The sequence below is a fragment of the Biomphalaria glabrata genome, chromosome 18 (genome assembly GCF_947242115.1).
Source record: "Biomphalaria glabrata chromosome 18, xgBioGlab47.1, whole genome shotgun sequence".
NCBI lineage: Eukaryota > Metazoa > Mollusca > Gastropoda > Planorbidae > Biomphalaria > Biomphalaria glabrata.
In genome coordinates this window covers 21,259,042-21,284,759 of record NC_074728.1, presented here as the reverse complement: position 1 = coordinate 21,284,759, position 25,718 = coordinate 21,259,042, and the positions used below count along the sequence as shown (strand labels likewise).

The 25,718-nt window shown below is 37.7% G+C and overlaps 2 protein-coding genes across 2 annotated transcripts in view; one reads left to right on the top strand and one right to left on the bottom strand.

Moving 5' to 3' along the window:
- The window catches only part of LOC106052732 (uncharacterized), a 39,591-nt gene extending 18,194 nt beyond the window's left edge, over positions 1-21,397 (top strand). The window contains exons 10-21 of the mRNA XM_056017664.1: positions 4,650-4,828; positions 5,497-5,583; positions 6,588-6,750; positions 7,898-8,000; positions 8,728-8,772; positions 10,130-10,208; positions 13,382-13,467; positions 15,212-15,355; positions 17,654-17,749; positions 18,652-18,718; positions 19,985-20,123; positions 21,270-21,397. Coding sequence (XP_055873639.1) covers positions 4,650-4,828; positions 5,497-5,583; positions 6,588-6,750; positions 7,898-8,000; positions 8,728-8,772; positions 10,130-10,208; positions 13,382-13,467; positions 15,212-15,355; positions 17,654-17,749; positions 18,652-18,718; positions 19,985-20,123; positions 21,270-21,287 — 1,206 coding nt within the window. The 3' untranslated portion in view covers positions 21,288-21,397. The remainder of the gene's footprint in view (positions 1-4,649; positions 4,829-5,496; positions 5,584-6,587; positions 6,751-7,897; positions 8,001-8,727; positions 8,773-10,129; positions 10,209-13,381; positions 13,468-15,211; positions 15,356-17,653; positions 17,750-18,651; positions 18,719-19,984; positions 20,124-21,269) is intronic.
- Positions 21,398-25,351: 3,954 nt separating this feature from the next.
- Positions 25,352-25,718, bottom strand: part of LOC106064769 (uncharacterized) — a 43,882-nt gene continuing 43,515 nt past the window's right edge. The window contains exon 20 of the mRNA XM_056016682.1: positions 25,352-25,664. Coding sequence (XP_055872657.1) covers positions 25,412-25,664 — 253 coding nt within the window. The 3' untranslated portion in view covers positions 25,352-25,411. The remainder of the gene's footprint in view (positions 25,665-25,718) is intronic.

Here is a 25,718-nt window from a genome sequence, read left to right as displayed (position 1 = left end):
TTTTGATGTAAAATGTTTTACACGTTTCGGATGTTCCTTCAGAGTTGAAGATAATTACTTCCTAGTCCAAACCTCCCGCAGGACGACGGAAGATGGGAGCGGGCAGGGTTTGAACCCTGGGCCATCCATAAATCTGAACGACAGTCCAGCGCGCAAACCGCACAACCAGGCAGCTATCCGATGGTCAAAAGTAATAATGTTTCAAAGATTCATTTGCCGTAAATTTAAATTTAATAAAAAAATAGTAGATTAGTTTTAGTATATTAAAACATTACAATATTGATCAAAACGTTTGGAAATGAAAATCTACACTTTTTTTTTACACTTTAAGTTTAGAAATTGAAATTCTACATCTTAATCTAGTCTATTTTAGTCTAAACTAGATCTAGAAATTCTAGATCTAGACTCTAAAATAATTTTAATTAGAATATAAATCCAGATCTAGATATACTGTAATAAAAATCTAGATCTAGTTTAAAAAAATATAGATTAGATCTAAATCAAGATATCATTCCTTTTTTAAACGCGAGTCACATAACGAGGCTTAATAAACATTACTATACCGAGTTCTTTTTTTCATTTCATTTGAAGAATTAATTCCATATAACGTCAGAGGGAAAAAAAAACACTACGTCACACGGCCTAGCTAGACTAAAAATCGCCTTCATCTATAAGAGCCATTTATCGAGTGTTCATAGACTTTGGTGCACCGAGTGCGTTCTTTAAGCATTTCATTTAAAGAATTCATTCCATATGACGTCAAAGGAAAAAAAACACTACGTCACACGGCCTAGCTAGAATAAAAATCGCCTTCATCATTACGAGCCTTTTATCGAGTGTTCATAGACTTTGGTGCACCGAGTGCGTTCTTTTAGCATTTCATTTAAAGAATTCATTCCATATGACGTCAAAGGAAAAAAAAACACTATGTCACAAGGCCTAGCTAGACTAAAAATCACCTTTATCAACACGAGCCATTTCTCGAGTGTTCATAGACATTGGTGCACCGAGTGCGTTCTTTTAGCATTTCATTTAAAGAATTCATTCCATGTGACGTCAAAGGAAAAAAAAACACTACGTCACACGGCTTAGTTAGACTAAAATATGTTTTCATTATTACAAGCAATTTTTTCGAGGGTTAATAGACATTGGTGCACCGAGTGCGTTCTTTTAACATTACATTTAAAGAGTCCATTCATATGACGTCAAAGAAAAAAAATTCCATTACCTCACAATAGGCTAGTACCGGTACCATAAAAAAAATGTCTTTATTTACACGAGAAATTTAACGAGGGTTCATAGACATTGGTGCACTGAGTTCTAATAGATATTATTTAAAAAGGATCAAAGCCACATTGTTCTTGCGTTTTGTCTGTCAGTCGGTCTGTCCGTTATCTTGATATAAAAAAAACAACTAAAAGTTATTAAAAATTGATTAACCTTTATTTTACGTTTCAAAACATCGCAATAATTTTTAGGTATGAACACAATTGAAAAGTTTATATAATAGATTGTTCCGGATGTTTGTATAAATAGTAAAAGAAAAAGAGAATTTCAGATAAATGTAATACCGTTAATTAAATTTTTTGGATGGTCTCGTATAAAAATTAGATGTACTACAGCCACGTGGAGAGATTTTCATACCTTACTTTGGTGTTTGGATTCTGTTTTCCTTAAAAATCGGAACATAATATTAACGATAATTAGATTTTTTAATGTTTTAGGTAGAAAGTTAAATGTACTGTAAGAGAGTAGTGAGTTAAAATATTTTTCATAAAAATCCGTAAAAACATTATTTCGTAAATGAGAAGATTATTTGTTTATTAATTAGAAGAGGGAGTTCAAACAATTATTTGGCGTTAATAGATTTTTAAATAAATTCGGAAATTTCTGGCGACGATTTGTAAGAAACAAAATCTGGAACTTTCTTTATCGATTACAAAACTTCTATGTTATGTTTTACAAGAAAATTAAATGTCTAAAAAGTAATTTTCAGTAATCAATTCTAGTAAATTACTTTTTTTAAAAGCCTTATGCGATTTCAAACAATCATTAGGCATAATTCATGTTTTATAAAACAATATCCGGAACATTTTTACACTTAATGAAATATTAGTCAGCATAGAGATTATGATTTAGCATTAATATGCTATTTACATAAAAAACGGAACAACATATTATTGATAATGTGTTTTTGCAACGTTTAAGCATGGAAATTGAATGTAATATAAGTTAGAAGAGCAAACAAACATTTGTTGGCGTTGATTAGTTTTGCACAAAAAAATCCGGAACAATCAATTTTAGATACTTAAAACTATTGAGATGTTATGGGAGGAACATTAAAGGGTAAATCAGATTTTCAATAGCTTTTAGAGTTCTAGTTTTTTAAATCTAATCGTGACGGACAGACCGACCAACAGACAAAACGCACAAAAATAAGCTTCTTTTATTCGGATGGTGGCACTAAACAAAAAATAAATAAAATCTGATTTTTAAAAAAAGTTTAAGGAATTGGTTTAGCACCTGATCATGTTGTGACGTTACGCTACTGCACGAAAATCGCTGCATTAAAAAGTCCATTTAAAAAAATGTGCGTGATATTTACATACAAAGTGCATTATTAGCCTTTATAAACAAACAGAAATGTTTTCTTTTAATTTTAGCAGCTAGTTGACCAGAAAAAACGTCTTTAACTATTATTTGTATTTGTTGTAAACATTTCCTGTACATTTTAAAAATATATTTGACTTAGTGATACTGAAAATACACAAAAATTGTCCATCTTTGTTAGCATATTGTAACATTGCCTCCCTTACATTTACGTAATTGTTTTAGAATTGGTGTATTTTTATGAAAAAATCGCTTGCATAATTAATTTTATAAATTAAACGGTTTGCTTTTAGAAAACCAAAAGTAGCCGTTGCACCTAAACTTTTCAAGCCGGATTTAATGATGAAATAATATTTTTCATATCTCTTCTAGTTTTCGAGATCTGAGTGTGACAGACGGACAGACGGACAGACGGACAGACGGACATTTTGCACAAACCTAATAGCGGCTTTTTCCCCTTACGGGGGCCGCTAAAAACATCTGTCACTAATATAATTTATATATACTATAAATTACATTCTTACATCGAGTCGCCACACCCCTATTCTTTAATGCCAAATGCAATCTTTAGCAGAAATTATTAAAGGAGCGAGGATTAATTGTGTTCACTCTACCACCCCTCCCATTTCCAGACAGAGTTTATGTAATTTCACATGAATTTATCATAACTATTTTAAGAAAGACTTTGCATTCAAAAAATTAGAATTCAAACGAAAATTTTCAGTATAAGAGTCACGATTGAGATGAGCTCTAAACCCAAATCATTTTTTCATGGTCGCCTTTTTTTAACCTTTACTCAATCTGATATTTTTCTAGTTAAAGAAATTTGGGACTATAACTCACAATTTATACTTTGATTTTATTGAATATTATTTATCGAATACTTTTTTTTCGGTGGAGATCCTCAAAGCCAAAATATAAATATGTGGGGTATCTTATCTTTTCAAGGAACAAATCGGATTTTTTGCAATGTATTAAGGGCCTATAAATTCATATTAGAATATTATAAGTACAACATTATTCAAAAGGTCCTTTTTTAATAGTATGAATAATGAGTTTTAGGTCAGGAGAATACCTTTCTTCTGTGAAGTATGCAAGAAAACTCTTTTGGCGGCGGGGCTTCGCCCCGAACTCCATGGATGAATAATGAGTTGTAGATGTCAGGAGAATACTTTTCTGCAGTGAAAAAAGCAAGAAAACGCTTTTGTCGTCGGGGCTTCGCCCCGAACTCCATTGATAAATAATGAGTTGTAGATGTCAGGAGAATGCGTTTCTACAGTGAAGAATGCAAGAAAACGCTTTTGGCGGCGGGGCTTCGCCCCGAACTCCACTGATGGATAATGAGCTGTAAATGTCAGGAGAATACTTTTCTGCAGTGAAAAAAGCAAGAAAACGCTTTTGTTGTCGGGGCTTCGCCCCGAGCCCCACTTGAAAACCTTATAGCGATGCCCCAGTTGTTTTGTTTTTCACCAAAGGTTGAGAAATGCTGCTTTTTAAAAATTCTCATATACATACATATATATATATATATATAATATATAATATATATATATATATATATATATATATATATATATATATATATATATATATATATATATATATATGCACGTTTATGCATAGGGTTAGGGTTTACTGGGCAGTAGGGTTAGGGTTTGGAAAAAAATCGCCCCCCCCACTCAAAAGTTCTGGATCCGCCAGTGCCCCCCCCACACACACACACATACAGCAATAGAAGAATAAACAACAACAATCCATATTTTCGATGGTCTTAGGCGACCCCTGGCAAAATGTCAATCGACCCCAAGGGGGTCGCGAGCCACATGTTGAGAACCCCTGCTGTAGAGGGTGTTAGACAAATATGGATTTAGGACGCAGAAATCGGGATCTCGTTTTTCTTATTTGACTTGAGGACAGGGACTTCTTAATATTATTATATCATGTAGAGTGCACTCTGGCTTTTGTCTTGTTGGTCCAAGGTCCATAACCGCGTTATCTCCACTCAGTTTTCTTATTAGGCATGTTTTTTTCTCCTTTAGTATTCCATGACAACGGCAGAGTTTCCACATAAAATTACCAGTAACAAGCCGATACAAGTGCTGTACATTCAGAGATCCCCCTGTGCCAAAAACCCCGCTGGCACTAGCCATGACCTTGGGGACGTGGCGGTAACCTTGCTTCTTCCAAACGACATGTTCTTCCACATTTACTCCTGGAGGCAAGTATAACTTAAAATGTACGGAAGTCTTTCGTGGTGTCAGTGTGACAATAGTCAAAGATGACTGACCTACTTTGTTACTGGAGATTTTTGTTATAAGCTATCCCGACAAGATCAACGTCTAATCTTTCGACCGGACACAACAGAATGAGATGTACCGGAAGCTCAAAATTGGAACCAGTGAAATCTGCCGATGTGGAGTATCACCAAAGAATGATGACCACGTCCTCCAAAACTGCTCTCTTCACGAAGAGGCCCGTACAAGACACTGGTCCAAAAACACCCCAATAGAAAGAAAACTATACGGAGAGTTCCCTGATTTAGAAACCACTGCGCAGTTCATCTCATAAATTGGTCTAGTCATCTGAACGCTCCAACATAACAATGAGAACGAAGAAGAATTAAACATTTTCAGGAGTTCATCATTACAATTTTGTGACCTAACTTTTAGAGATCTTAGATTATCATCTACGCGATTGAAACCATGTTCAGTCAAGGCTTTTTATTTTTGGTCAATATTAGATATTGTTTTTGGTACATTGTTCATAACATTTAAGTTAATTTGGGGTTATATAGGGACTTTTAAAAAGACTTAATAAAAACAAATGGATACCCCAAAAAACTCCCATTTAGATCTTAGAATCTTTTTTTTCGTTCTCATTCTACAGGTCCAACATCTTGCAATTCAATTATGTTATTATAGTCAAACAGAAGAGCTCTGATGTCTTCTCGGGTGCTGGTGACAATGTCAAGCAGTAAGTCGAAGTCAAACACTTAGAAACTTGTTTTAAAACGTATTTTTTTTTATACAAAGCAATTGAGACTTATTGAACGCCACAACGAAAGTCCGGCCGAGCCACATAACTAATTATTGAATTTATTTTAACAAAACAGGAATCAATTGAATGTATAACCAATTGGTTAATTAAGTACTGGTAATTAAATATTTTGTTTGATAACAAAAAAAGAAAATTAATCCGTCAGTATTAATAAAAGTTGTTAAATATGTGGGGTTTTGTCCCCTTAGACAATTGTACACGTTATTTTCCCACACCCATACTCGGATCAAGTTGAAACTTTACAAAAATATTCATTGTACCTAACAAATCAAGAATCACCAAAAAATTTACATTTAGTCAATAATTGGTTATTTATTATTTCGGACTCGAAGACAAGCCTTATAATTATTATTATTATTGTTATTATTAATTATTTAGTTTGATATCGAAACAGGCGATTGATTACTATATTATTGATAGATATAGTTTTTAATGAGGACAAGCTTTTTATATATTAAATGTTTAAGTTCTGAAGTCAATACTTTAGAGACTGTCCACACATTTCTTCCTCCCAATCATTAGTAGCCATAAATCTCTCATCAAGGCACCAACTCAGTGACCTTAACGAATACCCCAATTAACACTGTAGTGAGACATTAATCTTAGAACTCGGCTTTAATGTCGACAAGTAACAGAAATGTTTCTTCCTTTAGTTCGGATGTCGAATCGCAGCAGAAAAAAAACTTATATCGATATAGTCTTGTTCTGCATAGAAAACTGTTATCGATATGGTCTAGTTCTGCATAGAAAACTTATATCGATTCTGCTTTGTTTTGCATAAAAAACCGGTAACGATAAGGTGTTTTACCGAATAGAAAACTGGTATCAATATGATGTTGTTCTTATAAGTTTAGCCTGAAATAAGTCTTCAGTTTAACCTTTGGTAAAATTTAAGTTATGGCGTTGTTCTCATCGACTAGGTTAATTACCTTATGGTATAACGCTAGCACAAACTGGGAAACGGGGGACATTGAGTCCAACAAATTCACCTCAGCGTATAGCACTAGCGACCACACCTTTGGTTGCTACATCTTCGGCTATGACGATAAAGTGAGCTACATGCATTCGGCTGCTACCGTCTATGTAAGTACTAATTACGTGAAATTAATTCAAAGGTTTTCTGAGCTTCCTTGCCTACAGTTATAATTCAGTTTTACATATAGTATCACTTTTGTTTTTTGTTTTTTTGTGTGTTTTTTTTAACTCTTTCTCTTCTTAATTATTTACCACATTCTGGTGGAATCAACGCTGGTATCGTCAGTTCGGACAGAAAGACTTAAATTTTACGTGCAGTCTTATTTTAAGCTTAAGGTAAATCAAAAGTTGAGCCTAAGTAAGTTTTAACTCTTTCTCTCCTAACTAACGATACCAACGTTGATTCCACATGAATGTGGTAAATAATAACGGAGAGAAAGAGTTAACTCTTTGTCTCCGTCATCATTTTTCCACGTTTCCAAGAAATTCTTCATTCCTATTTCACTACCTCGTTGTGATTAAGCTTCAGTAGCTTTGTTGTTTGTTATCAGAAAATGTATTTGGTATAGAATTAAAGAGAAATGCATGCTGATGTTTTTTATATAACACAAAGTCAAGTTTATAAAATTAAACATTAATTTAATTTAATGAGGTCGAATCAACGATGGTATCGTCGATAAGAAGAGAAAGAGTTAAGCTATCCTTGGATAAGACATATGTTAGTTCTAGCGCATGGAATAAGAAATGTGCCTTTATCTTGAATATTACTAAGTATCTCATCAGGTTTTTTTAAAATCTATTTGTAAGTTATGATTTAGTGTTTTATGTATTATAGCTACTGTACTATTTATTCCTATGTCCTGAAGTGTCTCTAGGCTTAGTAGTTTTACCAATGATGATACTCTTATCGAAATGGAATAGTCGTTTGCTATACATCTGACTGCTGTAGTTTCTATGTGTCCTAGTTTTTTCATGTATGCTTCAATTAAGGGGAACCACATTTAACGAAATGCATTTACGTTTGACTACAATACACACATAATCACACATACTTACATATACCTACACATACACACACACTCACACATCTAACAAAAAAATACATTCACAGTTAACAACACACGTAGGTCAAATAGTCTTGTGTAATACAGCTTGTCGTATAGTATGGGTTTTACTGGATTTTACTATGTTGTACTGGGTTTTACTATGTTTTTCTGGGTTTTACTGTTACTGTTTTTTTTTTAATTTCTTACAGAGCTACGAGTGCGTAAAACAAGCTGAGAGTCAAAGAAAACCTTCTGATAATATTGACAATGATTGTGATGGAGAGATAGATGAGGAAATAGACGACGAACAAGGTGGGGATGACTATCTATGTCTATTATTAGTAACGTCTTCCTATTTCATTCATATTTTTATAAGAGTTGCGTCTATGACTCTTTTAAGTCTAAGATTCTTGCAACTCTAGGCCTATGGAAGCTTGCCTCCGTCGGTCTGTCTAAACAAACTTCTGTCTGGGTAAAATCAAAGCAGATGTAAATTATTACATCCCTTTTACCGATGGCTCATACGCCAAGGCGCTCTTATTAGACGCGAGGCCAATGGCCGAGAACACCGGGGAATCTCCCCTATATTCCATCTCTATACCACATCAGCAGTGCATAAAAATGGACCTTATGGGCTAGGGGGATTCGTTTTTTAGTCTCCTCAAACAACCGTTTCCACCCGAGTGCCACGGTGAGGCTTAGAAGCATTGCTCAGGAATGATTAACATCAAAAACAAAATCTTTCTTATATTCTATCGCTTTGATTTATCAAAATATATGGAGGTACAAATGGAATATTTATGTTGACTATAAATGTTTGTAATATATATATATATATATATAGTTCGTCCATCGTGGTTCGATGATGACCACTTTGGTCACCAATAGAACTACCAATTACTTAGCTTTATTCTACAAGATTAATCTCAACAGTAATAAAACAAAAATACAATAATTTTGCACTATGAAGATCTATAAAAATTAACTGAGAAATTTACTGCTCTGTCTTCAATCTCACCTCTTCAATTTCCTCACACAGATGATGATCATGATTTTGAGATTGACGAAGACGTAAAATCTAAATGTAAGCCTATTATCTTAGTGGTTGGTCTGTGGTCGTTTGGTTTTGTGGTAGGTTAATAGTAGTTTAGTTTGTCATTGTTTGTCTATAGTTGTTGACTTTATAGTTGTTTAGTTTGTTGATAGTTGGGTTTGTGATTGTTTGTATTGTGGTTTAGTTTGTGGTTATTTCCATTTTGATTGTTTACTTTGTGGTCGTTTGGTTTGTAATTGTTTGCTTTTCGGTTGTTTCGTCTCGACTGACTTCAAGTGACTTCCCTCAACTGACTTCAAGTGACTTCCCTCAACTGACTTCAAGTGACTTCCCTCAACTGACTTCAAGTGACTTCCCTCAACTGACTTCAAGTGACTTCCCTCAACTGACTTCAAGTGACTTCCCTCAACTGACTTCAAGTGACTTCCCTCAACTGACTTCAAGTTACTGCTCACTAAAAGTCAATTTAGTCATTCTTACTTCCTGTTTCTATATCAGAGGTTTCACGTGCCTTTCACCTTCCTGACCCGAGGGGAAGATATAACACGCAAAGTCAACGAGACTGTGACAGGCGGGTTGACCTCTTTAGTCACATGAGAAGTTGCAAAGGGAGACGATTGTCTCTCGAGACGTAACAAAAGCAACAAAAATTGTCTTTTGATTGGTTGTTATTTGGCTTCTTGTTGTGTGTTTGTTTGTTAACGGTAAATTAATGATTTGCCAGTATCGCTTGACTGGTAGGCTTCTAGGCAGGGTTTCAGGTCTACGACAGTATCAAAGTTATTTGAGAAGTGCCTAAAATTAAATAAAACAAGGCGTTTCAATGCTGAGGAATATTTAAAATAATTAGATCGAGTAATTATATATAAAAAAAGAATGGATTCTTTAATGTGTAAGAACATACGTTTTTTTCTTTATGGGATTTTTAATTCCGGGATCTTTGGGCGCCTCGAAGTCCACCCAGCTCTAATGGGTACCTGACATTAGTTGAGGAAAAGTAAAGGCAGTTGGTCGTTGTGCAAGCCACATGATACCCTCGTTAACCGTAGGCACGGAAATAGATGGCCTTTACATCATCTGTCCTATAGACCACAAGGTCTGAAAGGGGAACGTTACTTTAATTTTACATAAGTCTTTTCTTAGCAAGGGACCAAAACCTTTCAGCACTCGGACATGTTACTACATTTTATAAAAAAAATTTAAAAATCCAAATAATTGTGTTTTCTAACCCCCTTCGTAGACCGGGAGAATTGGCGTCGTATACACATTATCTTTAGCTCTGAAGAAACACATGATGTAAGGTGTACATTCTACAAGATTTTTTATGCAATCATTTTATTTAACATTATTATGTAACATAATTGCTAAATTGAGTTTTTTCATTCAGTTTTCGGATTCTGGACGGAGTGGACCACCTGGGATTGCAATAAGCCTTGTGTTGGCAGTAAAAGCGTGGACAGGATTAGGTACGTTTAGTTTTTATCATTCATTCATTATTATTATTATTATTATTATTATTATTAAAGCTTTTATATAGCGCTACTTTCATGCTTATAGCATGCTCTGAGCGCTTTTGGTCCAATCTCATTTGTGGACCAGTGGGGGGGGGGGGGGAGGGGGTATCTAGGAGTTGGTTGCCTTTAGTCAGTATTCGAACCTTGAGCCCCCTTCTAGGTAGCCAAGCGAAGCCAAGTTCAAGCGCACTTGGCCTCTCGACCACGCTTACCACCGTACATACATATTAGATAAAGAAATCGATTAGTTGAATCTAGGTTCACCGTCGAGTCCGAAGATTATGAAAGTGCTCAGAATTTCATGTGTATGCGATGTAAGGTGATAGAGCTTCGCGCTAGTAGCACAAATGTTGTGGTTTCGATTTACTTTATGACCATCTTTCTTTTACGCTCCTCATGGAACATAGGGACCTCAGTAAAAACACGTTCCTCATGGAACATAGGGCCTCAGCAAAACCACGGTTCCTCGTGGAACATAGGGCCTCAGCTAAAACACTTTCCTCAAGGAACATAGGGGCCTCAGTAAAAACACGTTACGCATGGAACATAGGGCCTCAGCTAAAACATATTCCTCATGGAAAATAGGGGCCTCAGTAAAAACTCGTTCCTCGTGAAACTCAGGGCCTCAGTAAAAACTCGTTCCTCGTGAAACTCAGGGGCCTCAGTAAAAACTCGTTCCTCGTGAAACTCAGGGGCCTCAGTAGAAACACGTTCCTCGTGAAACTCAGGGGCCTCAGTAGAAACACGTTCCTCGTGAAACTCAGGGGCCTCAGTAGAATCACGTTCCTCATAGAACATAGGGTCTCAGTGTTAAAAAAAAAAAAACACGCCACTCTCCACGGTCTCTTGTCAGCTTTCTAATGGCTTCCCAGCTCTTTCCTGTCCTCTCGTCTTCCTCTAGTTCATGTTCTCTTTGGTCTTCCTATAAGTCCTCTGTCCTTGGGGGTCCAGTCTAAGGCCTGAAGCTCTGTTGTTGGTATGTTTTCTAAGGCTTTTACGATTGGCATACCGGCCTCTTTTTGGTTTTCATTTACAAAAGTTTTCAATTCACCCGTCTCTTGAAAGGCTTTTTTCTCTCCCTTTTCCCATTCTCGGATAAAGTTTAACTGTAGCACTAGTATTCATCGTCGATGAAAACATATTAATCAATCTTAAAGTGTATCCAATTAAGTTAATCAATCAGTTATAACGAATTAATTTTATTTCAGATGTCTTTGAAATTATATGCTGTATCGGTGGTTCTCATGTTTACATGTGCTTGTAACTCGTCCGTAAGAATGTGTTCACGAAATGTGTGTTGTGTAGTCATTCAGTGTATTTAAAGCCATACTAAGCAGACATGGTTTTTCGACTCGGTTATCATTATGTTCATAACAAAATCAAAGTATTAATACGTTAAGGGAAGACATATATTTCAATACTGAGAGACGAGACAGCGATTTAACAGTGCCTGCCTTCCAGTCAATATTAACCTTTTTTTTTTGTATTATTATTATTTTAATTAATTTTTTTTTTATTTTGGAATGTTTCTCTTTAATTTTCAATAACAAAAATATGAATGGTTTACTGTATCAGGGGTTCTTTTCTTAGCTTGTCTTTGTCTTGGCTCTTTAGGGGTATGAATACTTAATTACTATTCATTAATACTTGCTACACAAATACTTGTTACACAAATAAGAAAAATTACCACTTGGTGCACTTTAACCCCAACTCAGATGTACATGGAAATGCAAATAATACTTTAATACTTAATAAGCACACAATTATATTAACTGTCAATAAATAATACATAAAACACCAGTCCATGAAGTGACTGTCCAACCTTCCTGGACCGGGGACAAGACCTCACTAACTTAACCGAAGACTTTACCATTCAGTTCATAACACGTGCAAGGCTATTCACATTCACATCCTGGGAATACATATACAAGGGGATATAACTATCATACCAAAATGTCAAACTAACATTCACTCTCGCCATACAAGGTCGCCACACTTTGTCATCAGTGTATATATAACAATGAGATGCCCCTGTACCTTAGAGAACTGATTACTCCATGTCCCCCAGAGAGCCCTGCGCTCAATGGACTCAACGCTTTTAGTGGTGCCACGTTTCTCAATCAAAAGCTACGGTCTGCGGGCTTTTTCAGTGCACGGACCAAAGGTTTGGAACTCACTCCCCATTGATCTCAGACAGACAACATGCTATACCACTTTTAAGAAGAACATTAAGACCTACTTGTTCAAAACTTTTTTAGATTAGTATTTGATGTACATTGTCGTGTTTGTGTTTGTAATGTTATTACAGCGCCTTGAGCCTACATTTTGTTTGTTAACAGCGCTTTATAAATAAAATTATTATTATTATTATACCTTCCCCTGACATACTGTATTATTTGAAAATTAAAAAATGGTAATCGATAATAGGGATATGTATTTTTTGTTTATAGATAGTTATTGACAAGTATTAAAATCTCAAACATTTTTTGCTGATATTAAGTAAGTTACGTCTGTATCAAGCAACCAGATGCTTTATCGTGGTTGTCGTGGTACACTTGTAAAGACTTTCCGTTAGGGGAGACAAACAGGCTAAATGGGATGCTGATATTCCCTTCACTTTTAAGTTATGGCTCATGTATTCAAATAATAATGAAATTTCTAATGAATCTTCTTCCTACGAGGCGCGGTGGCCGAGCGCTAAAACGCTTGGCTTCCGAGCCTTTGAAGACGGAGATTTATAAATCACCTTTGAGTATTTCCACCTCTAATGGCATCATTTGGGGTCCCGGTTTACTTGACCTCTACATTTGTCGTATTATGTAATATATAATGTAAAAAACAACAACACTCAAATGGGGGCCCGGGGGGGGGGATTTTCAAATTCTCCCCCTTCCTCCCCACCCTATATACGCATCTGTCTAATGGGTACCTGAAATTAGTTGGGGAAAAGAAAAGGCGGTGGGTCTTTGTGCTGGCCACATGACGCCCTCGTTAACCGTGGGCCAAAGAAACACATGACCTTACTATCATGTGCCTTCACAGGGTCTGAAGTGGAGGCTTTTTATTTAACTATCTTCTTATTAGTATCAGCGATAAACTCATGGATTTGTACATTTAAACTACAGATTCTGTAAACGTATAGACAGCGCCCAGGGTCAGTACTGCACAGGCTCCAATGAAGAGAGAAAGGAATGCTCCAAATGTACTATTGGTAGGTCCTCACAAACTCGTTTTGCACAATATACTTTCTGTTTACAAATGTACGATTCAGACAGAGATTTTCAAATGTATAAACATCGCCAAATTTTTAGAAGCGTCTCTTCCCACCTGACTGGTAGTATTTTTTTTCTTTCCCAGCTAATCTAAAAATAACTCAGGGTGACTAACAAAAATAAAGACGATTTAGAATTATTTCCATTTTTTTGTATATAAACACGAGTTCGTTGCACTTGCAGGGTTGTGAGAGAACAGAAACAACCATATTTATGTAGTGTTCTTTAAAGGTTCTTTTTTTTTATATTGGGGACACGGCTGATTTTGTACACAATATGAACATGGGAAGTTTCCGCGATGTGCTCGGTTTTCGGCCTCGCCTCTAGCCCGAAAGTCTTGGGATACGAGCTATTAGGGATGTAACAAAATGCCTCTGCTCAGTGGCGTAGCTAAGGATTTGGGGGCCCTGGGGCTTGACCTCTTAAGGGCTTTGCATTTTAATATTAAACATCATGACATGAGATAATAGTGTAGTATTTAATGCAAAAACAAATTTCGAACACACATTTGGGGCCCACCCTCAAGTGGGAGCCGTGGGAAGATTTTCAAATTTTGACGCCTCCCCCCCTTTCCTGGCTACGCCACTGCATCTGCTTGAATCCAGCCTAGACAGAATAAACGTTCAATGATATATTCAGTAAAACTTCAAATATACATTCAGTAAAAGGGATATTCGTGGTCCTAGCTGTTTACAGACTCAACTCTTTTGACAGTAACATAGAAGAAAAAGTAAAGCGCTCCGGGTTATGGAAAAAAAAAAGACCCCAGCGTGAACCCCCTTTCTGTCTGCTAATATCCCCTGACGTCTCACTTTTGATGGAACATCCAAAAGGTTTAAGAACATACCATATAGATCAATAGGCTTAAGTAAAACAGAGACAAACAGTAAAGTGTGTACCAACTGTGCCTGGTCGATTGTACGTCAGACTTTGCCTAACAGTACCAGGTCCAGGATGTCTAAAAGAACCGATCTTTTGTAGGCAGTAGCCGGGCCGGCCTTAGGCATAGGCAAAATAAGCAGCCTCTTAGGGCCTCCGATTTGATGGGGGCCTTCCACGGGACTAAAGATAAATACTAGCCCAGCTTCAAGTTTCTACTAAGACTCGTTTCTTTTTTCAAGATTTTGTAGATATACATTTTAGATTATAAATGGTTGAAGACCCTTATCGCATGTTTTTGATGAAAAGGCCGGAACAGAGCTACATTTAAGATTATAAATGGTTGAAGACCCTTATCGCATGTTTTTGATGTAAAGGCCGGAACTGAGCTCTATGTTTGTGTCTACAAAACGAAAACATTTCGTTTGATTCCTTACTGTCGACGGCAGCACGGCCTCAGGTCCCGATGGAGAATTTTCAGAAGAAGTATATATTGTTGTTTTTGTTAATGAAGATACATTAAGATACAGGAAGGATATTAATAAATGGTATAACTCTCTTGCTTTTTTTTTTAATTTCCTTTGGCTACATTTGCGGCCAGCTAATTCACTTCGGCTAAGGTTTTAAATTACCCAAGGCTGGCCTTGGCAGTAGTTTTGAGTGGCCGGATAGCACTGCTACAAGTGCCAAATATAGCCCGCGTTCCGTTATTTGGACATTGCAGATATGCCTATAAACAATTACTTCATTTAAATAATCAAATAATTATTTGTTTCTACATGTCGCATGTGTCTCTGTTACCAGATAAAGATTCCTGCCCATCTCGACACTGGGGGGCCAGCTGTGAAAACAGCTGTGCTAACTGCCAAGAGAACTGCTCCAGGACCGAGGGAGTCTGCCGTAAATGTGTGGCTGGGTTTAAAAACCCACATCATGCTTGCACTGAAGGTATAGGTTCAAATCTGTCCTCCTTTTTTTTTATCGAGTTTTCTTTTTCTTTTTTTTTCATTGTCCTTTTAAATTTGACATTAGTATATTATTTAGAAGTCTTAGTTAGGAGTATGTATTTAAAAAGCGCTGATTAATTGACGATGTAGTTAAATTTAAAAAATTAAAAATCAAATTATAGCATTTATGTAGCGCTACTTTCATGCTTATAGCATGCTCAGAGCGCTATGGTCCAATCTCATTTGTGGACCAGTGGAGGGAGAGGTATCTGGGAGAAGGTTTTCTATGCTGCCATTCAACGCTAAGTAAAGACAACTCTGCTCGAGTCGGGAGTCGAACCTCGACCTCCCTTTAAAGGTAGCCAAAGCAAGCCAATTTCAAGCGTACTTAGTCTCTCAACCACATTTCCCTTTACTTCTTCTTCTTGAAATTGCCAGGTAGAGTAGAGCCTTCGGCTCTTGGAACTCTAAGCCAGCAAAAGTGAACAAGAGCTCCCTCTCACCGGCCTGAATGAGAACAGTGTGTACTGTTCTGTCTGGCAAGAGGCCGCGTAGACTAAGACCCCTGCCATTTTCCTTTTCCATACCAGGCTAACCGTGCGGGACACGCCATTTCTGTAACGGCCCCTTGAGGAACAGCGCCTGGATTGTGACAAGGTTGTGGGAGCTTTTTTTTACAACTCCTCACAGTGCAATGAGGATGCTCTCGCACCCCCTTAGGCACGGGACTCTTGTTTTTCTACCCTTTAGCCTAATCGTTTCCTCCTACGATCGTTTCCACCCGGGCCTCACTATGAGGCAGGGTAGCATGCCCGGGTCCACTTTACTCAAAACATCTTTCCATTATGTGCTGTTTGAGGTATCTTCAGAGTTAAGATTCGTGTAGACACCAAATTCCCTCTTCCATGGGAAGTATTACCAACGTTGACCTGTTTTCCTTTAAGTCGCTGCGCTGGACAATTTTACAATTTTCTTCGAGAATTTAATGAAGAGCGTGAGAAAAAATAAAGCAAACAACAAGTCACCAAAATGCCATGGGGATGAGGGATTGAAGTTCAATCCGACCCCGAATAAAAAAAAAAAGTATAGCTAAGTAACTCCATTAGCGCAGAAGGTTTAAGTTTTAACAACATTCGAAAAAAAATAAATCAAAACTTATGTCACCTAGTTCCATTATAGGCATTAGGAGGGCTGGTCTTAGACATAGGCAAAATAGGCAGCTACCTAGGGCCGCCGATTGGAGGGGGCCTCGCGCCGGACTAAAACAAAAAATAACAGCAGTGCTCTTTGTCTACAACAGCGGTTCTCAAGCTTTTATGCTCGGCGACCCCTTTTTACAACCCCCCACTCTGTTGCGACCCCATCCACACACACACACATGCAGCAATAGAAGAATATACAATAACAATCCATATTTTCGATGGTCTTAGGCGACCTCTGGTACATCGTCAATCGACCCCCCAAGGGGGTCGCGACCCACGGGTTGAGAACCCCTGGTCTACAAGATTTGATGTGCACAACCTTCCCCGCTTATTCTCTGATCAATCTGGTACAAATCCAACCCTCAACACACATAGAACTATTGTCTTGTCATCGGTGCACATTGTTCCTTCCACGTCACATTCTTGGACCACGTTGAGACTTTGCACAATTATTCATTGTTGATAACAACAAAGGAATCTTTTGGAAAAAAAATGGCTAAAAATCTTATCAATTAATCGTTATTAATTAATGGTGTTTTTTTGTTTTTTGTTTTTTTTTATAGAGACAGTAATAGCTAAGGGGAGATAAGTATCTTGTTGAGAATTATATTGTTGGCTAAACTCTGCAGAGTTATTGGCTTTTCGGACTCGAATAGAACTTAAAAGAAGATGCGCTTGTGCGAATTTATCCTAGTATATAGGATAAGAAATTTTCCTATATTTTTGTGTCTTTCTGATAAATACAAAAACATCTTTGGTATCCGGAATTTCGATGTTTCAGTCGGCTCTGGGGCTCACTCCACGCAACATTGGTTGGGAAAAAAATAAAGGTTGGTCGTTGTGCTGGCCACATGACACTCTCGTTAACCGTCAGCCATAAAATGACCTTTACATCACCTGCCAAATAGATCGCAAGATTTGACAGGGGTGCTTTATTTTTTTTTTTTATATACCTGATGTTAAACTCCTGACCTCTTGGTTCCTAGGCCCTATCTCTGTCCCTCGACCACCTCGTCTCCATGTTTTAATGTGTGTATTTAGAAAACCGGTAAATAGCTGATTCCAGTTTGTTTGGTTTCATTCTCGTCCCAACGCAGCCTGTGACCACTTTATGTTTGGAGAGAACTGTCTCTCGAGCTGCATGCAGAAATGTCCCTCGGATTGTGACCGAGTGGATGGAACATGTCACAAAAGTAAGTATTTGTTAAAATCTACTTTTTGATACTAATGGAGACGCGGTGGCTGAGTGGCAGAGCTCTTCGTTTCCGAACCGAAGCATCTCGAGTTCAAATCCTGGTGTAAACTGGAATGTTTTTTTTTTTAATTTTATGATGATTAAGGCGCCTCAGAGTCCACCAAGCTCTAATGATTACCTTACTTTAGTTTGGCGGTTGGTCGTTGTGCTGGTCACATGACACGCTCGTTAACCGTGGGTCACAGAAACAGATGACCTATATTCAGGTTATAGAGCTGGATGCCACACATTATCTCTAACGTGATAGATATACAAGGTGGTCGATAAAAAGTGGTACATTTGTGGAACAGCTACTAATTTTTACATTTTAGGGCTAGGTGGACTCAGAGACGCCCAAAGATCCCGAAATTAAAAAAAACAGCACACTTTTTTTCCTTGGCACAGTCTGCAAAAGAGCTCACAGCTCAGCAGCAATAAAGCTGGCTAGAAGAAGAAGAAGAAGAAACTGTCTTCGTCAGGATTCGAACCAGCGACGCAGGTTTGGAAGCCAAGCGCTTTACCGTCCAGCCAACAAACCCCCGGACAGTAAAAATACACAAAGGAAAAAACAACAACTAAAATTGCATCATTTTTCATTGAATTTACTTTTCACCGTACAAGCGTTTAGAAATAATAATAATAATAATAATAATCTTTATTATCCGTAAGGAAATTTGTCTTACAATTTGTGCATTACACCAAACAAAAAACATTATAACTATAAGAAACCAAAATGTACATTCACACCAGACTCACTCATAATTTACATGTGACAAAGTTTATACCAGTTTATATAGAGAACAAATACCTATTATCGAGTGTCGTGTTGTATGTAGGCTAATACAATGTCTTCTTTCGCAGACTCGAATGTGTACTACTGGTTTCTTTTGATCTTAGTTGTACCAATCGCTGCCATCACGTACATTTTGTAAGTAATAGTACCCACACCATTTTACAAGACCAAATAGAGAAAAACTAGTTGAATTTTAAGCAGATTGTCTCAGCCGTTTTCGAGAATAACGCCCACCCATTTGTTACTTGAATTGTGAAAATCGCTGGTGGCATGCTCAGAATAGCTGCTACGTCGTCTACAAGCTTCTGGAAACATTGTATTTAAAATAAATGTATGTTTGTTTGTAAAATGTTTAACATGTTTCGGATGTTCCTTCAGAGTTGAAAGATAGTTTACTTCTTAGTCCAAACCTCCCGCAGGACGACGGGGGATGGGAGCGGACAGGGTTTGAACCCTCGAACGTCGACAAATCCGAACGACAGTCCAGCGCGCAAACCGCACGACCAGGCAGCTATCTGAAAACATTATTTAAAAATATGTGCCTTGTGTAAAACAAATAATTTAAAGTTAATAAACAAAGCCAAAAAAAAAAGACAGAAAAATAGGAGGGTTAACCTAGATTTATAATTTGGAAAGCAAGGATGTCTTTGTCCTTACCGTGGCTATGCCAGTTTAAAAAAAAAAGAGAATTATTTAACATTTCATGTGTTAAGATACGATGCTAGTAGATTAGCATACTTTTTTTTTTCACGATGATACTATAATAATCACATAGCTGTGATTCGATTATTATTACGTGAAACAATAAGTGGACAGTTAAGGGAGAGGCCAGTTCCGGATTTAAGTTTACGGTGGCCTCGGGACAGAATTTGTGTGGAGGCACCTGCACTTTTTTTTAAAGCTAATAAAAATCCACTTATTAATAAAACATTACTAATACCTAAAAACATGCCAATTTATAAAATACATATTTCTATTTGAAAAAAAAAATAAATGTAAATTCTTGGTGTTTAAGTCAGGGGTTTTAGGGGTCGATTGACGATTTGCCAGGGGACGCCTAAGACCATCGAAAATATGGATTGTTTTTGTCTATTCTTCTATTGCTTTGCGGATGGGGTCGCCCGCAGAGCGGGGATTGTAAAAAGGGGTCGCCGAGCTTAAAAGGTTGAGAACCGCTGGTTTAGGCGATGTCGATATAAATCTGGTGCCCCTTTCTTGTAGAGGCATTTGGGTAGTGCACTCGTCTGCTCTCTCTTAAATCCGGCCCTGGTAGATGCGTAATTTGTATGCAAACAGGTTTGAGGCAAATCACGCATTGGGAAGAAGGCGCAATTTAGTTTTAGATGACAGAGTCTTCCCAGTGCATTCTTTTTCCTAATGTATCTCAGCGTTTATCCTCAGGTTGAAAAGAAGAAGCAGAGAAAAGGATGATAGCCCTTCGACCTCAGCAACGTCCAGCAAGCTGAACACGTCAAAGACATCTGTAACTTTAGCCACAACTATCATGACCTTAAAAACTAACAGTTACTTCGACAGTACTGTAAGTTATTATCTTATCTTATGCATTACAGACGCTAGTTCAAAAGAGAGGATAATTACCGCGCATCCATATGTATGTGTCCATCGAAGTTGTTTAATGTTTATTTAGAGACTTTTTCGGATGGCGCTTTGGCTGATCTTGGCTTCAGAACTGGGGGTCCCGGGTTCGAATCCTTGTTGAGACTGGGATTTTTGATTTCGGGATCTTTGGGAGCCTCTGACTCCACCCAGCACTAACAATAGTGGAAAAGGAAAAGGTGCTTGGTCATTGTGCCACTATTGTTGACCGTGAGCCACAGAAACAGATACGCCTAACATCATCTGCCCTATATATCGCAAGGTCTGAAAGGGAAACTTTATCTTTACTTTTAAATATATCTTGCAGTTCTGAAATTCATTTTATCATATTTTCACAAGCGCAGAGTATCAGCGTTCTTCTATAACGTACATGTAACTTACTGTTGTAAATTTCGCATGTTATGTTAACTCTTTCTCTCCGTAATTATTTACCACATTCTAATGGAATCAACGCTGGTATCGTCAGTTAGGAGAGAAAGAGTTAAAAAGAAATCTGGGAATGAACTCATTGTCTGCTGTAATCATTTATTGTTATTTATAATGCACTAATGTATAATAATAATAATAATAATAATTTTATTTTTAAAGCGCTGTTAACAAACAAAATGTTGGCTCAATGCGTTGTAATAACAATACGAGAGCTAAAATGACAGTCTAAAAAAAGTTTTAAACAGATAGGTCTTAATGTTCTTCTTAAAAGTGGTGTAGCATATTGTCTGTCTGAGATCAATGGGGAGTGAGTTCCAAACCTTTGGTCCGTGAACTGAAAAAGCCCGCAGACCGTAGCTTTTGAGGGAGAAACGTGGCACCACTAAAAGCGTTGAGTCGATTGAGCGCAGGGTCTCTGGGGGACATATGGAGTGATCAGTTCGCTAAAGTACAAGGGCATCTCGTTGTTATATTTGTTAAAACAAATTTCCTCATGGATAATAAAAGATTATGATTATATTATTATTAATCTGCACTTTTCGTTGCTAATTCGTGATGTTAATGTTATTGAGAGCATTCCCATTATATTTATATAAAGAAATGCAATGTTATTATTTGTTAGGATATTTGTTATCTGCAGGTAACAACCAACAGCTGACAGAGACCAACTTGGATCGCATTTATAGCTACTGAGGAGAAGAAGCACTGCTACAGAATGCCATTTAATAAAATAAAATTCTTTGTAGGAAATATACTATGAATTCGGTATCCGCCAGATCTCTGTTATTGTTCTATAGCATTATTTTTAACTTACAAATAACTATAACAATAGAACTCTTTGTCGTTGAGTAAAGTCTAAAAACTCTACAATAACTAGATGTAAAGATTGTTATATATCAAGAGTAGTCATGAATGTGCCCCCCTCCTTTTTTTTTTTCTGTTTTGACGATTTTTTTTTTAAAACAAGAGAAAAAAATCATAATAAAACAGAGCTTATCAAAGGGAAAGATATCCGTACTTACAGCCACATATCTCAATAATGCAGAAGCTATTTCCCTTTTATGTAATACGAAGCAAATTATCTAAGGGGACAAGATCATACATATATAGTCATATTGTAAATAAGTATTATTCTCCTTGTTGTTATCAAGCCAAATTACCAAAAATTAATTGACTAATTGGTTATTTCTTTTTTTAAATTGATGTATGTCTTGTCTATGCCAATGAATAGTTGTGGGAAATTTCAAATTGATCCGATAATGAATGTACCAGATATACGGATAGACAGACAGACAGAATAAGATGATATAAGCTTTGTAAAAAAATGATCAAGCATTAGAGCTTATTTAATTGTTGTTTTTTTTCTGTTTACAAACCTAACATTATTATTATTATTAAGTTATAGCCTATATGTTTGAAATAAGTGGGCACCCTTTATGGGTGAGGCCCTGTGCGGCAGCAGGGTCTTACACTGTGGTAAAATCTGGCCCTATGTTTATATGACCTTTACATGATCTGACGCAGCAGTATATTTTTCTAATGGAACATTCTCAAAATGCTTTATTAAGACGCGGTACCTAATCTACCAAAGTAGTACTCTGCAGTAGTGAAATAAGTAGCATTCTTTATCCATCTATCATCAGAGGACAAGCCCTGGTCTGGAACTCCCAGTCGGAGGAAATGCTCTCGTTGCCTCTGTGTGGCATCTTCTTGGAAAGACCAAGTACGAGAGCAAACATGGCTCCCAGTGAGATACCACTGTATGCTCTAGCGCAGTGATTCCCAAAGTGGTCTTTATAGACCCTAGGGGTCTATGAAGACTTCCAAGGGGTCTACAAGACAAAAAGGTTTGGGAACCACTGCTCTAGCGAATGTACTTGCACGTGCTACCCCGTCCGACACCCATTGAACCGTTCCCCATCGGGGGTCATACGGGCGGTAATGACCCTCCCACGGGAATCGATGGCACATTATAGGCATATGGAGGGCCCCCCGTGGGCTCGGTCTCCGGCGTCGCAACAGGCGAGGAACTCATTTCGCTGGCTTAAGGGACCGTGCCCCATGACCAGACGGGTGTGAATAAATGATCATGTCACAGGAGGACTCCAGACAGAGGCGTCGGTGAAGAGGAAACTCCTCATCCTGGCCGCGGGATAAAATTCCTTTCCCGGGTCACGTTGTTCGTAAAAGGGATGCTGATCATCTCGAACCATAAATGGACATCTCTACGAAACTCCCAGGGGAGACGGCAGAAAGAGCGGCCCAGATACACATGGCAACCAAACGTGGAAGACATAGAAACAGTTGTGACAGACTAGCCTAGAAGCGTGAAGCCTAGTAAGCTGATTGGTGGACCATGTCTCAGACGGGACCACAGAGAAAGATAGATAGATATAGAAAGAGAGATCCTCAACATAAATACATATTGGACTTCACAGTATTTGAGCCAAAAGTTAAACCGTGGCCTAAGATTTAAACATAAGGCCTACGCAATGATATGAGGAAAAGTTTCTGGTCACTTTGTCCTCAGTAATTTCATCCCTGTCAATTCATTCCGGTCAATTCATCCATTACTGACTTTATCCCTGTCATTTTATCCCATGGTTACTGCATCACTGTCACTTCATCCCCTATTGACTTTATCCCGCCACTTCATCCTCTGGTGACTTTATCTCTGTCACTTTATCCTCTGGTGACTTTATCTCTGTCACTTCATCCGCTGGTGACTTTATCTCTGTCACTTCATCCGCTGGTGACTTTTCTCTGTCACTTCATCCGCTGGTGACTTTATCACTGTCACTTCATCCGCTGGTGACTTTATCTCTGTCACTTCATCCGCTGGTGACTTTATCTTGTCACTTCATACGCTGGTGACTTTATCTTGTCACTTCATCCGCTGGTGACTTTATCTCTGTCACTTCATCCGCTGGTGACTTTATCTCTGTCACTTCATTCGCTGGTGACTTTATCTCTGTCAATTCATCCGCTGGTGACTTTATCTCTGTCACTTCATCCGCTGGTGACTTTATCTCTGTCAATTCATCAGCTGGTGACTTTATCTCTGTCACTTCATCCGCTGGTGACTTTATCTCTGTCACCTCATCCGCTGGTGATGTTATCTCTGTCACTCCATCCTCTAGTGACTTTATCTCTGTCACTCCATCCTCTAGTGACTTTATCTCTGTCACTCCATCCTCTAGTGACTTTATCTCTGTCACTCCATCCTCTAGTGACTTTATCTCTGTCACTCCATCCGCTGGTGACTTTATCTTGTCACTTCATCCGCTGGTGACTTTATCTCTGTCACTCCATCCTCTAGTGACTTTATCTCTGTCACTTCATCCTCTAGTGACTTTATCACTGTCACTCCATCCGCTGGTGACTTTATCTCTGTCACTTCATCCGCTGGTGACTTTATCTCTGTCACTCCATCCGCTGGTGACTTTATCTCTGTCACTTCATCCGCTGGTGACTTTATCTCTGTCACTCCATCCGCTGGTGACTTTATCTCTATCACTTCATCCGCTGGTGACTTTATCTCTGTCAATTCATCCTCTAGTGACTTTATCTCTGTCACTTCATCCGCTGGTGACTTTATCTCTGTCACTTCATCCTCTAGTGACTTTATCTCTGTCACTTCATCCTCTGGTGACTTTATCTCTGTCACTCCATCCTCTGGTGACTTTATCTCTGTCACTCCATCCTCTAGTAACTTTATCTCTGTCACTCCATCCTCTGGTGACTTTATCTCTGTCACTCCATCCTCTGGTGACTTTATCTCTGTCACTTCATTCTCTGGTGACTTTATCTCTGTCACTCCATCCTCTAGTGACTTTATCTCTGTCACTCCATCCTATAGTGACTTTATCTCTGTCACTCCATCCTCTAGTGACTTTATCTCTGTCACTCCATCCTCTAGTGACTTTATCTCTGTCACTCCATCCTCTAGTGACTTTATCTCTGTCACTCCATCCTCTAGTGACTTTATCTCTGTCACTCCATCCTCTAGTGACTTTATCTCTGTCACTCCATCCTCTAGTGACTTTATCTCTGTCACTTCATCCGCTGTTGACTTCATCCCTTTTCATTACATCCCCAGGTTACTTTATCCTTTATCGTTTAATCCCCTAGTGACTTCAATCCTTTCAATTAGATCCCCTGTTTATACAATCAGCATTCAAATGTATTCGATGTGATTGTTAAATGGTGCTGTAGATGCTTAGATCCAAAGCCCTGTGCCAGTGAAGCGCTTTTGAACATGGAAAGTTTTATAGTTATCTGTTTTTTTTATTTTTAAACTTTTCTCCCTACAAAATATAAAGAGGAAAATACCATTTCTACCACTACATACGTCAAGTACAATATCTTTCCCTTGTTCGAGATACCCCGGTATCAAACAAAATAACTAACTACTAATTTTATTCCTTTATTGATTCTTGTTTTGTTAATTAAAACAAATTTATTGTGTATAATTTTAGTTTTGATCCATGTTTGGGTGTGTGAGAAATAATGTGTACAAACCTTTTTACCAGACAGACAAAGTGATTTGATATAGGCCTAAGCTTTGTAAAAATAAATGCTAAACTATTCAAATGATGTCCAACCAAAATGATAACAAATAATGTAAAATATTAATTAACAAAATTAACAAAAGTAGCGTATGCATTACTCTCCCATAATACATTTGCATTTCTTTTCGCCTTTCTTATAAAAGAATGAGTTATAAATGAGATTTAATCCAGACAGCATTAAAACACAAAATCGGAATTGTTGAATTGAAGACTACACGGCTGTATTTTTTGATTTTAGCTTCGTTACAGATAGTATCTTCCTTGTTATCCTACCAGCTTTCGGATGTAAATGCCGCGCTTTGTGATGGTGGCGATGGTGACGATGGGAATGTGGGGCCGCTCTTTCCTTGTCTGGGGGGTGTCCCTCTTCCATTTCGTGAATATCAGTCGGTGAGGTTTCACTCGTAGAGAATGAGTAGGAGGAAGAACTGTCCTCGCCCTCGTGGTGATGTTTCTGCGAAGGTCTGAAAAAAACAACAAAAACAATAATGACGTTGATGAATGCTATCTACAATAAC